Source organism: Microcaecilia unicolor, chromosome 12 (assembly GCF_901765095.1).
Source record: "Microcaecilia unicolor chromosome 12, aMicUni1.1, whole genome shotgun sequence".
NCBI lineage: Eukaryota > Metazoa > Chordata > Amphibia > Gymnophiona > Siphonopidae > Microcaecilia > Microcaecilia unicolor.
The window spans coordinates 80,948,499-80,966,618 of NC_044042.1; the positions used below are offsets into that span (position 1 = coordinate 80,948,499).

At 42.7% G+C, this 18,120-nt stretch overlaps 1 protein-coding gene across 2 annotated transcripts in view; it reads right to left on the minus strand.

The window, feature by feature from the left end:
* Positions 1-271: 271 nt before the first annotated feature.
* DBF4B (DBF4 zinc finger B) overlaps positions 272-18,120 on the minus strand; it is a 124,781-nt gene continuing 106,932 nt past the window's right edge. For both annotated transcript variants that reach the window (XM_030221904.1, XM_030221903.1), the window contains exons 11-12: positions 8,218-8,339; positions 272-2,166 (exon numbers count right to left, since the gene is read on the minus strand). In XM_030221904.1, coding sequence (XP_030077764.1) covers positions 648-2,166; positions 8,218-8,339 — 1,641 coding nt within the window. In that variant the 3' untranslated portion in view covers positions 272-647. The remainder of the gene's footprint in view (positions 2,167-8,217; positions 8,340-18,120) is intronic.

Here is an 18,120-nt window from a genome sequence, read left to right on the forward strand (position 1 = left end):
GGAAGAGAGTTGAACCTCGGGAAGGAGAGAGAGAGAGGGGGAGATGTTGGCCTCAGGAGGAAGGCAGAGATGTTGGACTTAGGAAAGGGAAGTAGAGATGCTGGAGCTGTTGAGGGAAGGAGCAGAGATGGTGCACCCAGGGAAAGGGAGAGGCAGAGATGGTGCACCTTAGGAAGGGAGAAATGGTGCATCTGGGGGGGGGGGGGGGGGGGGGGGGAAGAATGATGTTGGATCTGGGGAGGGAGGAGGGGAGAAAGATGTTGGATCCGGGGAGAGGTGGGGGCATGACCCTTATTGCCCAAGGGCCCAGATCCCTGTCAGTCCGCACCTGGGTCTTAAAGTCAAGAACAATCATAGAACTTATTCTAAAAACAGAAGCAGAGCTCAATTTAACTATACAAGTATTACATTAATAGAAGTTCCATGAGGGCCACTGACAATAATTCTTTGTGCTTGTGTGTAACATAAAAAGCCTATTCTTAAAAAGGATGGAGGAAATATAAGAATCTAAGCACCTGATGACTCCATCTTCAGGCAGAAATCGAGTGATGTGGAAACCAATCTTCCTCCTCACACTTTGAAACATGGGGGAAAGGGGAATGGAGAACACAAGACCCTAGCCTTGGGTAAGGCACCTGGTGCAGTCACTAACTGGTCCAACCATCAAGGCAGGTGTCCAACAGAGTGAATGGAATGCCAGTCTCTGTCCGACAGTTTGTAAGACTCTTCTCTTTGCTTGTCCACTCTTGCTCTGATTTCTGCTTCAAGACGGAGCAGAGATGGGACTCATAGCCACTGTCCTGTATGCTGATGCAGGTGCGCCTGAGGACCTCAACATCCAAATTCTGGCCTCTGGCTGCTTGCGTTTGATCCAGCCTGGTTAGCAATTGAATGTCCCATTCAGACTCTGAAGAAAAGCTGCCTCCGAGAAGCAAACCTGTGCCGGCTTGCACACTGGATTCCCAGACTGAACTGTTGGGAGCTTCAGTTCTTGGTTGATCCATTTCAACTAGCTCCTGTTCATTGCAGCTTCTGCGGGATGGCAAACCCATGCACTGTAGTTCTGCAGAGTTGGCTACTTTCACAGAACATTTATTAGCATAAATCTCTGACTCTATGTTCTGCAACTTATGGATAGCAAATTGGGCAACTTGATTACTGTCATTAAGGCATATAGGAAACTGATGACCAAGCGAAGCAGCATTTGTGCTACATATAAGACTCAGGTCAGCCTTCACAGGATGGTCCTTTAAGGGAGTCCCAGAATTGTCCTTATAATCCTGACCATTTGCTGTCAGTTCTAAGGCCACTCTCTGGTGGTTAGACGTTGAGAGTCCCACATCATCATGAGCTTGTCTATGATGCAGATGATCAGAAAAATTTTGTTGAGCTGCTACAGCTAAAATGGGTGATGTAGAAGAGCAAAGCTTTTTGAGATCTGGTAATAAGCACCCCATTTCCAATGAAGACAGAGCTTTGGTATTTAGCCTTTCCACATTATTTTTCACACACAAATGAGCAGCATCCCAGTCAGCAAGTTCTGTAGAGTCACAGACACAAGCTGCATGAAGATCTGGGTTGTCTGATCGCTTTCGTTTCCTAAATGGAAGCAATGTTTCATTGAATTCATTACTGGTAGGGGTCTCCACTTTATTATGGAACTTCAGATTTCCATCATAGGCTTTTTCTAATGTTAAAGAACAGCTTTTGGTAAGACTGGTTCCAATAACTACAGTATCAATAAGTGGAGTCATCTTCAGGCCATCCACACTGCCATCATTGCCACTACAAACAGGCAGGTCATCATGAATTCCCATCTGCTCTTTTTGAGTCTGCCCCACTGTGAAATCTGAAGTATCCTGTATAGGAAAGCCATCTTTAACTACAGATTGGTGAACACCATGTGACAATTCTTGTACACAAGGGAGGGACTGATTAATGAGGGTGGTCTTTTCTGGAGTAGCTGCCTTTACCACCTGCATTACTTGGTCTACAGCATGCTCTGGTCCCAAGAGCTCGATTAGGAATTTCTGCACATCATTTCTCTCAACTATATGGTTCCTCTGAAATTCTGGTCCTGAAGACAGAGGAGTTTCTGTGTCCTTCACATGTCCATCGTGTATCAAATCCTGAGCAAAGCAAATCTTGGGAGAATGATCCAATGACCTGAGAAAATAAAAGCACATAGAATTACCACAAAAGCTACCTGCATTAAAACATTCATGTGAACAGAATAAAGTGTATATTTCAGCAACAAGATGAACCAGCATCAGCAACTTGCTGATCTGATTTTATGCTCTGTTGAAAATGTTAAAAAAGCAAATATGATAGAAATCTGCAGAAGACTGTAGTTCCCATGAAATGAAGCTTCCCTCATACAGACTGCATTCTAACATACTTTATTTAAGTCATCCAGAGCTGTTGCAGCCATTGGTCATAAACCGGAAAAAAAAAAAGGGATTATGATCAAACAGTAGTGGCTGAATTGGAATGATTTCCAGGTTCCACTGATTTGCTTTGACCACCACTTGCTTCCAGAGAGATAGTAAAGAGAGAAGTATGTTGTATTATAGCTTTTTTCTTTTCTTGGTTCCTTCTTTTGCTTTTAGTGCCATTTTCTAAACAAAGGAGTTCAGTTCAATTGTGAGAGTAAGTATCTTCACTGAAAGAACTGCTAAGGGTGGGCTATTAAGCCACACCACACCTCTATCTTAGGAGATTTTCCTGTGTGGTACCAGAGCACTTCTATAGGACAACTGGGTTGTATATTCTCCTGCTTCACATTGCAGACATCCACTGCAAGGCCTGGCTCAAGAATATTTATTGAAATATGAATGTTTGATCACTAATGAGAAGCAATAGAAATCCAGACTCACCCACTCCCTTTTATATTAGTAATTACAAAAAATAAATACTTTGTCGTCCTTGTGCTTTCATGGTCTGTGAACCTTCCTGCCTTGGTGCACTGCAGCCTGGGAGGGTCTATGATAAATTCAAGACCCAAGAAGGGGTGCAGCTCCTACATCAGCCTCACAACTTGGCAGCCTGCCCCAGCTTTTCTCCCACATGGAACTGCAGCATCAGGGTATCCTGCATCAGTGCTAGGAAGCCAGCCAATCTCAGCATTAACTCTGGTTACAGTGCATGGTTAAGATCTCTAGCCAACAAAGGAAGTGCTGAGAGCAGACTCTTCAAAGTACAGGTGGATTTATATAATGTAAATAAAGGTAGATCTACAGTCCCTGAAGGAGCTAAAGAAGAAAATAAACAACCCAACTTGAAGAAGACATGAAATGAGATGTTGCCTCAGCACAAAAAGCAGCTTCATATGGCTGCAATGCTCTCCTTTCTTTTTACTTTATTAGCATTGAACGTCTGTATATTTTCCCTACCAGGTAAAAATAAAGTAATCTCAGTGCTCATCATCATGACAGTACTTTGAGCCACATTCTTTTGAAAATATTTTAATTTATAATTTCTTATATACCATAATATCCTTGCATTCAATAAGGCATACAAAATAACACACAGAAAAGTAAAAAAAAAAAAAATTATATATATTCAACAAATTCCCTACCCCACCAAGAACTCCTGAGGAAAACTCTCATCAACAATACTTGAAAGCTACCATACTTTATTTATACTTCAAATGCTATCTAAAGGTTAATTTGAATTAAAAGCCCAAGTAAACAAAAACCTTTCAACGTCCTAAAATTCAAGTAGTTCACCTCTATAAAACCACCAGCAAGGAATTCCAAAAATGAGGCCAGCCACACAAAAGACCATAGCACAAACTTATTCTCTCTCTCTCTCTCTCTCTGATGACATGAGACTGAGTAACTTCTTTGTGCCATTTGATCTCATATTAATGGTAGATTCACAAACGATCAGCAAAGTGCAAATAATAGCGAAGATACTTACCCGTAGCAGATATTCTCCAAGGACAGCAGTCTATATATTCTCACATGTGGGTAACGTGGTCCGCATTGCTCGGTCCGGAGCTTGTAGCGAGCTTTTACAGAGTTCTTTGGAGTGCAAGTCATGACCCACTGCACATGCATGAGTGCCTTCTCGCCCACCACGAGAGCGCGGGACTAACAGTACAATAGCATACTACGAAGAAGAAACAACTCCAAGCGGAGGTGGGAGATTTGTGAGAATATAGCCTGCTGTCCTCGGAGAATATCTGTATCTTCTTTTTCTCCAAGGACAAGCAGGGTAATATTCTCACATGTGGAGAATCCCTATCAGGCTCAATGGAAACAACGAACTGCACTGCGCAACAGAGAGGTTAGAAAATAGATGAACCTGAGACCACACACAAATCGTCAAAAGTGCAGCCTGGGACAGAATAAAAATGGGCCTAGGTGGGTGGAGTTGGATTCTAGAACCCAAACTAATTCTGCATTACTTTGTATCCAAACTGACTGTCACATCAGACATGCTGCTTAAAGCAGGAATGAGATGTGAATGTGTAGAATGAAGACCACGTAGCAACCTAGCAAAATTTCTTCAATGGAGGCTAATGACGCAGCCATGGCTCTGACATTGTGAGCCTGGAGAGGACCCTCCTGGGCAGCCCAGCATGAGAAAAAGAAAAATATCTGGTACCCAATTAGATATTGTGCATTTTTCGATGGCAAACTCCATCCTGTCAGGATGAAAGGAAACAAAAAGTTGGGAAAAATGACTGTGGTGCTTAGGCCGCTTCAAGCAAAAGGCCAATGCTCGCTTGTAGGCCAAGTTGTGCAGTGCGCGCTCGCTAGGGGCATGAGACTGTGGGAAGGACGTAGGCAATACAAATCAACTGAAATAGATAAAACCCTCACACAACCTTAGGCAGGAACTCAGGGTGCATGCGGAGAACTACTCTATTGTGATGACATTTAAGGTAAGGTGGAACCATCACTAGGGCCTGAAGCTCACTGACTCTGCAAGCCGAAGCAACAGCCACCAAAAACAAGCACATCAAGGGATAGGAAAACAAGCAGCTCAAAAGGAGTGCTGATCAATTAGAGAGAATGATGTTGAGGTCCCATAACACAGACGGAGGTGTGACTGGAGCTGTAACAAAAGCAAGCATCTCATGAATCAAACAACTAGAGGATGTCAACAGATGGGAGTATCCCCTACGTGAAGATGAAAAGCACTGAGTAAACTGAGGAGAACCCCCACAGAGTTGAGTTTCAGACCAAACTCAGACACCTCTACCACTATAAAGAGGAACACCTCTTAGTGGAAGCATTCCTGAAAGCCAGCAAGACTGTGGAGACACCTGCAGGAAGATGCAAGGAAGCTAATGTGAAGCCCTGAACATCCAGGTTGTGAGGGCTACACAGACTGGAGGATGTAGAAGAGACCCTTCATTCTGTGTGATGAGGGTTGGAGAATATTCCAAGTTTCATGTTCTCGGAAGGAGAATGCCTGAAGAAGAGAAAGCCAGATCTACCAGGCCCAATAAAGAGCAATCAAAATCCTGGTCCCGTGATCCTGCCTGAGCGGCAGTAGAATCTGCCCTATGAGAGAGAGGGGAGAATATGAATATAGAAGACTGTTCCTCGAGGAAGAAGGAAGGGAACTGACGGTAGTCTGTTGTGGGCCTGGAGCCTGTAACACAACTGAAGGACGGTGTGATTGACTTGAGTTGCCAAGAGATCCATCAAAGGGGTGCCCCACAGTTGGAAGACCTTGCAATCAACGCCCGTATTAAGAGGCCACTTGTGTGGGTGAATGACCTTGCACAGTCTGGTAACAAGGCTGTTAGATTGTCTGCCAGATGAGTGGCTCTGGGGAGCAGTCCCGAATGGACTGTACCCTGCTACATCCAGACGGCCCCCCCTGACACAAAGGTCTGGTGTCCCCTACTTATCAGAGTAGTACATTGCAACCTGATTTTTCGTGTGAATGAGTACAAAATGGCTGAACAGCCTATCACTGAAAGCTTTTAGCGCGTTCCAGATTGCTCAGAGTTCCAGAAGGGGATAGAGAGAGCTGTCTCTTGGGCTGACCAAGCACCTTGAGTGTGAAGCCCATCTAAAGCAGCTTCCCACCTTAGATGAGATGCAGCCACTGCCAGCACCCTGCATGGTTAAAGAATTTGAAAAGGCAGTCCCATTGAGCCATTCTGGTTAATTGGGTTCTGGCTTGGGTCTGAAGACACAGAACACAGTTATAAGGGGTATGGTCAAACCCCAAACAAGGAAAACAGTAAAAAAAAAATAAAAAAAGTGTGGCTGTGCCAGAAACGATCCGACTGCATCTGAAGCAACACTGAAGTGACTGGGAACTTTCAAAGGAAGAGTGAAAATGTGATGGTGCCCCTAAAAAGACAAAGCACCAGAGAAAAAATAAGGGAAAGACCCAACTGGGGCTAAGGCCTAAGTGCGGCCTACTGAGCATGGTAAATAAAGAAAAAAAGAAAATCGAATGGGAAGAAAGTGAACCCGAATAAGACAGAGAACTGAGGAATAAATAAAAAAGAAGGCACAAAAAGCTCTGTTAAACTGAACCAGTAGCTGTGAGAAGGAAAAAAGTGTCCTCTCCTCACTGCAGGGAAAAAAAAAAAAAAAAGAGACTTAATCTTGCGCTTTCATGGCAGGCGGGAGAGCACTTGCTCAGAAAAGTGTGACACACTCTAAAGAGTTCTGTAAAAGCTTGATACAAGCTCCGGACCGGGCAATGCGGACTGTGTTACCCACATACGAGAATATTAGCCTGCTTGTCCTTGGAAAATCATGCTTCCCCCCCTCTGACAGTAGTCAAAACACCATCTAATTTAAATTGATTACATTGCCTCCAGGACTCTCAGTGTATTCATTCCAAATGTGGAGTATGGTCATTCAAAGCACACCCAAGCACTAGCTGAGCTGCCACATTTTGAATCTGTAGAGCTTTAAAAACATATCTGGTCAAAGTTATATACATAAAATATTGCAATAGTCAGTGGAATAGTACTAAATGACTGGAGAATTGAGCGAAAATCATTTTCATCTAAAAGCCTATGTAGTCTGCGCAGCATCTGTAATTTGAAAAAGAAGAATGCAACACTCGACTTTGTGCTCTACACATTATCAATCTGAATTACAAGACTACAGACTGACGAGATAGGGTAAGAGGTAGGCTGCAATGCTGGCACAACTGTTCTGCATTTTATAGTCTCCAGGAATTAGCATCTCTCATACCTGAAGGAAGATGTAGCACCCATTCTTCCTGGGTGTTCTTTAGCCTTGTCTCACCATTCAGTGAAACAGGAGTGCCACTGGTTTGCTATTAGACTAGTGGCATAGCTACAGATGGGCCTGGGTCCATCCATTCTTGACTCAGCAGTGGTCACCTTGCTACCCTCTCTTCCACATCCGGATCTGACATTTGCCCCCACTGTCCCATGGCCTGGCAACTCCCTCCTCTCTCTGAACTTCTACTGCAAGTGTATTTCATCACTTTTGTGGGTGGCGGTGGCAACACACATCTGCTGTCTGCGCCAGCCCCATAGGCTTCCCTCTGCTGCAATCCCACCCTCACTGACGTCACTTCCAGTTTCTTCTCTGGCAGGACATGGGAGAAGGAAGCCTAACAAGCCGGCACAGGCAGCAGATGTGCGTTGCTGCCACTGCCTGCAAAGGAGCTGAAGTACATGAGGGGGGGGGGGGGGGAGAGTTGCAGGCAAAGGGGTTGAGACTTTAAGATATTATCGAAGCACAATTAAGAGAACTGCAAAAAAATAAAAAATAAATTATACATCGGAAGGATTGGGGTTTTTTTTTTTTTTTGAGACCAATGATTAAAGAATTGATGGTGAAGTCTCCTTTTTGAATATTTCAGCAGTTTTGCTGTGAGTCACCATTTCTGAGGTCTTTTTCCCCCGTTTTCCCTTTTTTCCTTCCCTGCTGAGTACATTTTGTGAAGAGACTCGTTCTTGACCATTGTTGTTTGCATATATTTTCATGTACAAATTCCTAAACATTTAAGTCATTTTAACTAACAGCCTTACCCTCGGGTGCAGCTTTATATACTTAACATAGGTTGATCTTAGGGTCTCATCAGCCTTCTCAGCACTGTCCTTACAGGTGCAGATCACTCCATCTTTACAAGTTGGAAGCTCTTCAGGGCACAGACCGTATAAGTCAGTCTGTGCCCTGAAGAGCTTCCAACTTGTAAAGGTGGAAGCGAAACAGAACCCTGATAGATGATGGAGATATCTGGAAAAGATAGGCTTACCTGTATGTAGATGCTGCCGGGAGCTCAACAAAATAATCAGTGAACTGGGAGATAATGCGATCAACTGGCATATACTGGGATGCATCCTGTGCAAAACGACGGTGTGGCTCACTCTGAAGGTGCTAAAAGAAAAACCAATAAAATAGTTTTCATCTAGGTATCAACGGCCTCACAAACAGCATAAAATAAAACCCAGGTTTGACTGGGTGATCAGAGAGTTGGTGTACTTGGATTTTAGTAATATCTTTGACATGGTTGCAAATAGGCAGCTCAAAAATAAACTGTGCAGCATACTTGATATGGGCCTTAAAGCAATTGACTGGGTTAGAAGCAGATTGAGTAGGAGGTGACAAAGGATAGTGGTAAACTGAGTCTGCTGAAAGGAAAGGAAGGTTAAGTTGTGTGCTACAGTAATCTGCCCTTAGTTTGATTATTTTCAATGTTTTCATATGTAATATGAAGTAACTCAAGTTTTCATAAGTAATATAAGTAAAGTTTTACTGGTTTAACATTATATGATGCATTTTACTTTCTGTTAATATATTTTGAACATGCTTTTCTAATTGTTATGTAAGCCACATTGAACCTGAGTTCTACTCCAGCGAATGTGGGATATAAATGTCATAAATAAATAAAATAAAATATTGTGCAAGGGCTATCAGGAAAGTTTGACTTTTTTTTGAAGGTGATACCAAAACCTACAACAAGGTAGGTACCCTGGTAGGTGTGGAAGACTTGTGAGGGGTGGGGGAAGATCTAAAGAGTGGCAGTTAAGATTTAATACCAAGAAAATGAAGGGTCATTCAGCTGGGATTCAAAACACAAGGAAGCAGTCCTCAGATGGTCTTACTGGAAGGGACAGCATAACCTGTACTTCTTTGTTAGTTAAGTTTGCACTGGATCATGATCTGAAGCTTACGTGCTTTTATTTTTTTTCTTTTAACTATAGATTCCTCAATTTTCAGACAGGAAATCTGTATATTCAAAATCTCTAGAGCCACACAACACAACAGGAGGGAAAAAGTTTGTCCTTGTGGTAAGAAGAATTAGCCTTGGGTGTAATTTTAAGTTGCAATTCCTCTGTAGATGTGTGGTCCACTAACCCATGACTAGTTTTCACATTTCCTGATCCTTGGCAATTATGCACATGGGAGATTTGCTACAACACTACCCAGTGTTACTGATTTGTCATTTTCCTGCTGTAAGCCTCAGAGTATAGAGCAACAGTCATTGAGATGGTTAGGTTATATTTTAGCTTTCGCAATATTTTGTTAGAACCCTATCAGAATCTTCCTCCTTTAGGGGCTAATGAGACATTTTCAGTTTTGCAGTATTGTAGTCTTGAATTTTTTTTAATCATCGTCACCATGCATAATAAGACATTGAAAAACAAAAAGCACATTCTGTTTGTTCTGCCCTGGTTTTTCAGACTGCTTCACTGACACAGACTACTCAGTAATTACTGTGGATTCTTTTGGATTTGTATTAGGTAAATGAGATTTTTATTAGAGGTTCTAAAATCGAAGATACACAATGATTTATAGATATACAATGATTAAGCTATACACAATGATTATAGGTATTGTTTCTTTTCAATTATAATCATTGTGTATAGCTTAATCTGCCTTGTCTACTGTAATGTTAAGAATCTCGACATGCATATTAATTTTAAAACCAGAGACTTGGCCATAGGAATGTAGCATTTCTACCAGAGAATTCAAAGATTCCCTAGGGTTAGTCAATGTAAGCAGAATATCATCCGCAAAAAGTAAACCATTGGTCCCTAAGTAACCCCTCTTATCCCTGGGTGTTCCTGGATCAAGCCTGCCAGCAGCTCTAAGACCAAGGCGAAAAGTAAAGGTGACAGGGCACAGCCCTGCCTAGTGCCCCTATGAACAGCAAAGGCACGTGTATAGGTCCCATTGATGTTAAAGCTACCTAGCGGATTCGTACAGATAAGCTGTAACCAGTGTAGATATTGTTCCCTCAACCCCAGTCAACACAACATCTGAAACAGAAAAGGCCAATGAACAAGCTCAAAGGCCTTCTCTGCATCGAGAAAAAGCAAGAGCATCGGGGGTATGGTCCAGCCAAGCTCGATGTATTAAGTGAAGCGTTGTACAAATATTATCAAAAGTCTGATGGCCCTGAATGAACCTGGCCTGATCTTCATGTACAAGCCTGGGGAGATATCACTGAAGGTGATTACAAACTTTTCATGAAAACTTTGGCCAGTGTTTAAGATGTGCTCAACAGTGGGTCTCTCCCCTGCTTGGCTAACACTGAGATCAAGGCTAATGGCAATGAGTATGGAAGCTCAAACAGGTTCACCAGATGATTAAACACTTGGAGCAACACCAGGGCGAGAATTTTACCAAAACATTTATAAAACCTATTAGAAAACCCAATACGCCCCAGGGCCTTACTCAACGGGAGGTGCTTGATGGCCCCCTGAAGCTCAAACAAAGTAACTGGAGCAGACAAGGACAGTACCTCAGCCAAAGAAAATCTAGGCAGCAGTGCCCTAACAAGACAGTGCCTTAATCAGATTCTGTAGGACATATGTCAGGCATATAGAGCTGGGAATAGAATCGCAAAAAACACTTCATGAAGAGATGTGTCCTCTATACATAATATTCCAGTCTCATCTTGTATAGTAGGAATAAAAATTCCTAGTTTTTTTCTGTTGCAATTTAGAAGCCAACAGCTGGCTCTATTCCCAAACTCAAAATGTGACTGACAAACTCTTTGTAGGTTTTCTGCTATTTCTGCCAAGCGAAGCTCCTGGAGCTCCAACTGCAGCTTATGTATTGAATCCTGTAAATCTGGGGCAGACCCCCATTGCTTAGCCTGCTGTTTCAACCTTGCTAAATGAGCAAACAAGTCAGTCTCCTTTTGCTTTGTAGTCTTATTAATTTGGGACTGTAATACAATGAGTTTACCCCTAAGGACAGTCTTCATCCACGCCCATAATATATCCAGTTTCACCTCTCCCGTATCATTAAACTGTAAATATTCCACTATGTTTTTTTCTATTTGCTGCACATACTCTGGTTGTCTAAGGATGGCATATTAAGTTGCCAGTAAGTCAGTCTCACTTTTGCTGATGCCAATTCTAAATTGATTAACAAAGGGGCATAGTCAGATCAAGTATGTGTTGAGATAGAAGAGGACCGAACTCTCTGGAACACAGAGGGGTGACGGAACCAATAGGCAATTCAAGAATAGGTCCTGTGCACTTGTGAGTAACGTGTAATCATGTTGACAAGGATGGAGATGCCTCCACATGTCCGCTTAATCCCACTGGGCCAAAAAACCCTTAAAATATGCTCTAGCACTTTGGGCATATTGCACTCCCTGTGCGATGTTATCCAAACTAGGTACTTAAGTTACGTTAAAATCACCTCCCATTCCCCCTCAGAATGATTCAGTAAAAGCATTGTTAAAATCTTCCCAAAAGGCCTGTGGAGACTCAGTGGTGCACATACATTCATAACAGTATAACAGGCTCCTACCCTAAGTATAATCAAAAGGTATCTACTACCCTTGTCCTGAATGACTTTTGATATCCCAGTTGTGTGAGGATGAGAAAGCCACCATAACTCCACCCGTCTTGCTGCAAAGTGTATTAGAAGAAAAATATATCTTGGAATATTTTTTTTGAGACACAAAAGGTGCTCATGGTGTGTGAGCAGATGTGTCTCTTGTATCAGAGCCACATCCACCCTCAGGTATATCAACTCTTGAAACATGAGCTGACGCTTCTGAGGCAAATTCAATCCTCGCAAATTAAAAGTTACATATGTCAACTAAACCATTTAAACTACAGAAAAGAACTCAAATATATATATCATATACCCTCTACAACTGATATTCCCGACTGAATAGCCCATAACATCCAAGGCTGTACTCCCAAGACCCCCAAAAAACCCTCTCCCCAATCCTCCACCCACCTCCCTGAAGCCATTAAGAAATCATTCCCGTTCAAAATGAATGATACATCCCTGGAGGAAGAATCTCAGCATGCAACCTCCAAAACCCAGTCCTCCAAAGCTCATCTAGTAAGTGCTGGGAAAACATTCTCAGAACTCTTGTTGTTTGTAGAATTCAAACTCAAAACTTATAATCCACTGAAGTGAAGCAGAGTTCTTCTTTGCCCTATTCTACAATTTAATCTTATGTAGTGCAATCTCAGGGTCTCTCACAAAACAGAACCAGCCTCATGAAGCATATGTACATAAGTACATAAGTAATGCCACACTGGGAAAAGACCAAGGGTCCATCGAGCCCAGCATCCTGTCCACGACAGCGGCCAATCCAGGCCAAGGGCACCTGGCAAGCTTCCCAAACGTACATTCTATATATATTATTCCCAGAATTGTGGATTTTTCCCAAGTCCATTTAGTAGCGGTTTACGGACTTGTCCTTTAGGAAACCGTCTAACCCCTTTTAAAACTCTGCCAAGCTAACCGCCTTCACCACATTCTCCGGCAACAAATTCCAGAGTTTAATTACGCGTTGGGTGTAAAAAAAGAAAAACTAGGTCCAACGATCCATTTTCCAAATCAAGTTGTTTCCACTCCCAGGAGAGTTGTATCTAATTGTTGGCGCTTTAAGCACTTGCTTTTGGGGACCTGCTGCCAGTTAGGTGCCATTTTTGACCCTATTGTGCCTTTCAGCTGCGATGGGGCCCGGGAAGCTGCCGCCAGATCGTTGAATAGTCCAAGGCCATCCTGTAAAGAGTATACTTGGTGCAATCTGCCTTTGGATACTTCCATCGGTAACGGATGTCATAGGACCGTAGATTTTGTGTTAGAGGTCACGGCTTCATTCGGCACCGAAGGGTGGCCTGTGCTAAATCCTGATAGATTTCCACTCAAAATGTGTCCCAGCAGAACTATTACTTGGAGCGAGCCTTCTGCAGCACTTGCTCTTTGATCTTATAGTCACTAAAACAGGCAATATCATCTTTTGGCTTATTGTTTTACAATGGTATCTCATACTAAGTGTCACTAAGTAGAGTGCTATTTTCTGCACCACTTCTTCGCATTTACTTAAGTCAGAGTCTCTGGGATACCACAAAACTGTAAATTGTAGCAGCAACTCTGGTTCTCCAAATCCTCCAGCTTTTCAAAGATCAGCTGTGAACTTGATTGGGCCTCAGTAAATTTCTTATCCAGGGTGCCCAGAATCTCCTTGTACTCATCTAGCCGCAGTTCTGCTTCTTTGACTCTATAGCCTATTTCCTTTATTTATTCCTGCAAGTCTGCACCAAGGGCCAACACCACTTCCCGAACCACTTTTGTATCTGTTTTAATCTCCTTCAGCCAGGATGGGATCTCAGTTAACGGGTCAGTTTCAGGCTCATTGGGGGACTCATGCATAGCAAAAAGATCTACCTGAGATGGCAGCACTTCCAGCGAGGCCAGTATTGATGGTTTGGGGCCTGTCTCCTCCATGTGGTTTGCCGCCGTACTCCCCGTATAAGTGAACTCTGTTAGATCAAGCAACTGGAGTTTGGCACTCATCCAGAGAGCTGCCCAATCCTTATAGTACTGATCAACACTAACCAGGTAGAAGATCACCCGGATTGCCCTAGTATTGTTCTAATAAGCTGTGGGGCTGCTCGGAGCTAAGTCCTCAGGCTGCCATTCCATCTGATTGTGTCACTTCCCTCCAAACAAAACACTATTCTAAAAGCCAATGTCAAAAATTATAAATTTTTTTTTTTTAAATCTGAAGCTATGAGTTCCTCACTTTTTGGGGCTGTCCATAAGGCAAATCATGTGGAGAGCAATTCTATAATAGAACGCCTACTATAGACGCTGGTTATGGCACCAGCGTCTATAGAAAGTAGGTACCTACTTTTCTTTGCAGAGGCACAGAACATGTATACACCTGGATGCAACCACTTATACCAGCCCTATAGCTTGTGTAAATGCCTGTGCCCAGATGTATGCATGACAACATACAAATTACAGTATTCTATAATTTATGTGCCAGCACTCACTAGCAAAGGATGCACCATCAAAGCATATTGCACAACAAAAAAATTTTTTTCATGTGCTACTGCGCAAAAACCATTTGTCCTATACTAAATTCAGTGTGCTTATTCCAAATCCGAAGTCAGAATTGTTGTAACACGTCAGGAAATTTTGTTATGCATAAGTTTGCCCAAATGAATTAAGCACTTGGAAAGCATTGAATAATTTTTTACAGAACGAGTTTTAGTCCAACAATTACCTGATCTACATCAAAGTTTTCGTAGTAAACAGTATATGAAAATGTAACAGAACAACAAAATTTCAAAAAAGTCTCGTATTCCAGTTTAAAAGTCTTACTTCAGCAAGGCCCAGTACTGTTAAAAGTGCTTCAGGCATCTGCTTTTGCGTTTGTGACCGGTCATATTTTCCTGTTGCAAAAACCAGCAGTAGTCCCCCATCATGTTGGGATTCCAGCGGCCTTGATATCTGTTCTCCATTGTAGAAATGTCTTTATGGAACCTCTCTCCATGTTCGTCACTTACGTGTCCCAAATTGGGTGGGAAAAAGTCAAGATGGGAATGTAAGAAATGCATTTTCAATGACATTCAGCAGCCAAGTTATTCATATGCTTTAAGCATGTTGTCTACTAGTTCAGCATAGTTTTCAGCTCGTCTGTTCCCAAGGAAGTTCAGCACTACTAGCACAAATGCATCCCAAGCTGCAACTTCCAGAGGGTTGAATTTTGTTCTGAATGTGTCATCATGCATTAGTTTGTTGATTTCGGGGCCAATAAAAATTCCGGCCTTTATTTTAGCCTCAGTTTTCAGTGTGCTCAATATCTCCTTCAAATACTGGAAACCATTTCCATCACGATCAAGTGCAATTACAAATTTTTTTATTAAACCAAGTTTAATGTGAAGTGGTGGAAGATAAACTTGAAGTGGATCGACTAGTGATTTGTGTTGTACATTGTACCGACCAACTGTGTGCTCGACTCAGAGGCCACTGTCTCATTTTGTAATGATTTTTGTCATCACGACTGTTCCATAGGCACAAGAAACACAAATGCTTCATGTACCCTAACTGTAGGCCAAGCAGCAGTGCTACCACTTTCAGGTCAGCACAAATATTCTTATGTTCAGAGTATTTGATCATTTTCAAAATTAACTCCATAGAAGTATGGGTCTCTTTCATTCCAACCCCATGAGCCAATGGAACAGATGGTTTTTCGTTACCATTGTGCAAAAAGACAGCTTTCAAACTCATTTTGCTAGAGTCTATGAATAGCCTCCAATAATCTGGAACATGTGTACCATTTAACTCCATCATAAGACCATTTACATCAGTACAGAAACAGACATCACTTTCCATTGCATAGTATGCAGCTAACTTGGTGTGTCGATGATGAAAGTGTGAAGTTGTGGTGCTTCGTTGTAGCAAATTCCATTCTGACTTTTCTTTAGATAATGACAGATCTCTTACCAGATCATCTAAATCTGATTAGCTCAGCAAGTGCAGCTGATCCTCCAGTTGTTCTGGATCAGGAAATACATCATGCCAATTAACACCTTTCTTCATCAGGATCAGAAGTGTCAGTTTCAATTGCCGTTCCTGCTGCAGGAGGAGCAGGCACTGGATTCTCTACATCGTGTGGTACTGGTTTAAGAGCAGACTCACAGTCAGGATACACAATTTGTGACTTGTTTCTCTTTGAATATCCGGCGATTTTAGTCATGCAAAAATAATAGTCTGAATGGTGATTTTTCTGCTCACAACAAACCATCGGCACTGCAAAAGCCATTCCTTTCCTTTTACCATTCAACCACTGTGTTAACCCAGAGTAACACACAGTGCAACAAACATGAGATGCCCAGCTTTTATCTTGATCTCCAATTTGACAGTCAAAGTAATACTTGTAAGCAAGGCGCACTCGCTTTGTCAGATTCTTGCGCTGATCAGTGTATTTGCCACATATGTAGCAGAAATTGTCCGGATCGTTAACACATTTGCGTCTATCCATCTCGCCTTATATACTTACTGCTGACATCAGCCAATAGACCTGTCTGAGCGCGTCCGGACAGGTCTGGGCATGTCCATTGGAATATTTCCAATATATAATGCATTAATATTATAAGTGAATAGGCTTTGCATGTATAACTTAAAATCTAGATGTGCCAGGCAAATTCGGAGTTCATATTTGGAATCGGCGGGTTCAATTTAGTATAAATCACATGTTTTTCTCTCAGTAGCAAAATCATTGTTGCGTTGTCATTGACACATGGGTACTTAAATGTGAAATGTCTAGACCACCACTATTTATGGACCTTCTTGCTGCCATTAATTCCAGTAAGATTAGCATTAAAAACCCAAATGTAACACAAAATCCCCAAGTGGTTATTCAGCCCATTCTGGAGAGGATGATTTCAATCTTTTCCCACGTTAGTAGTCTGGGGTTGATTCTACATTAATTTGCTAATAATTCTCTTAATAGCACTGTACCACCCTACTTTGTAATGCATCAATTGTAATCTTTAATAACTGTCTAAATGTAAGCCACATTGAACCAAAACTTGTTTTAGGATAATTGTGGAATACAAGCATAAATAAATAAATAAAGTTTAATGGATGGCTCCTCAGATATAACATAACACTCTATTCTCATAGCCCGCAATACTTTGCAGGTCAATGCAGATTACATACAAAGAGGCTGGAAATACAATAATAAAAGGATCAAAAAGCCTAATACATTCACCTCCTTCCATATATCCTAAATAAATAGGTCTTAAGCTATCATCTAAAACGTACATAGCTTGTATCCTGAATTATCAAAGGAGAAATTTATTTGCCTAATTTAGCTGCTTGATAAGAATGAAGAATCTATACATTTCTTTCTTACTTTACCCTTCATTGAAGGAAAGGAGAATACACAGTCTCAGTTCTGCCCATGGCTGTCGACAGCTAAAAAAACATTGACTGCCTTAGGCTGACTACTACTGCCATACGTATCAAATCAATACATCTCACATCTTCCAGTTGTCCAGCTTCCCCCTCTTTTCTCATAAAGGAAATGAAAACAAAAACATACAGGGCTGTAACTTATGGTCTTTTTAAGAAAAAAATCCTTATTTGAAAAACAAATCCACACATAGGCGCCCCCTTATAAGAGGCTTGGGGAGGCTAAGCCTCCCTAGCCCAACTGTGACCTTCTTCCCCTGCTGCCCCCACAAGCGCAGGGCTCCCTCCTTCCCTCCCGACTCAGCTCCCCGACCGGCAGCCCGACTCAGCTCCGTTCCTCCCTCTCCCTCCGCGCACGCGCGCATGTGTGTGTTTTATCTTCCGTGGCAGTGACGTCAGTGAGGAAGAAGGCACTGCGGGCTCGCCTCCGGCTCCAGCTTTTCCCTTCCCTCTTCACACAGTGTCCCGCCCTCGCGGAAGCAGAAAATGCATCATCGGAGAAGGTGGGACACTGTGTGAAGAGGGAAGGGAGAAGCTGGAGGCAAGCCTGCAGTGCCTTCTTTACTGACGTCGCTGCCATGGACAGTAAAAGGGTTAAACGCTGGGGGGGGGGGGGGGCAGGAAAGAACAGAGAGGAGGGCTGTCGGGGAGCTAAGGGAGGGCAGGGAGAATCGCTGGACGGAGGGGAGGGCAGGGGGAGAGAAGAGATCGCTGGACATGGATGGATGGAGGGGAGGGCAGGGGGAGAGAAGAGATCGCTGGACATGGATGGATGGAGGGGAGGGCAGGGGGAGAGAAGAGATGGCTGGACATGGATGGATGGAGGGGAGGGCAGGGGGAGAGAATAGATCGCTGGTCATGGATGGATGGATGGATGGAGGAGCGGGCAGGGGAGAGAAGAGATCGCTGGACATGGCAAGAAGGGGAGGGCATGGGGAGAGAAAAAAAAAAAGATCGCTGGAGA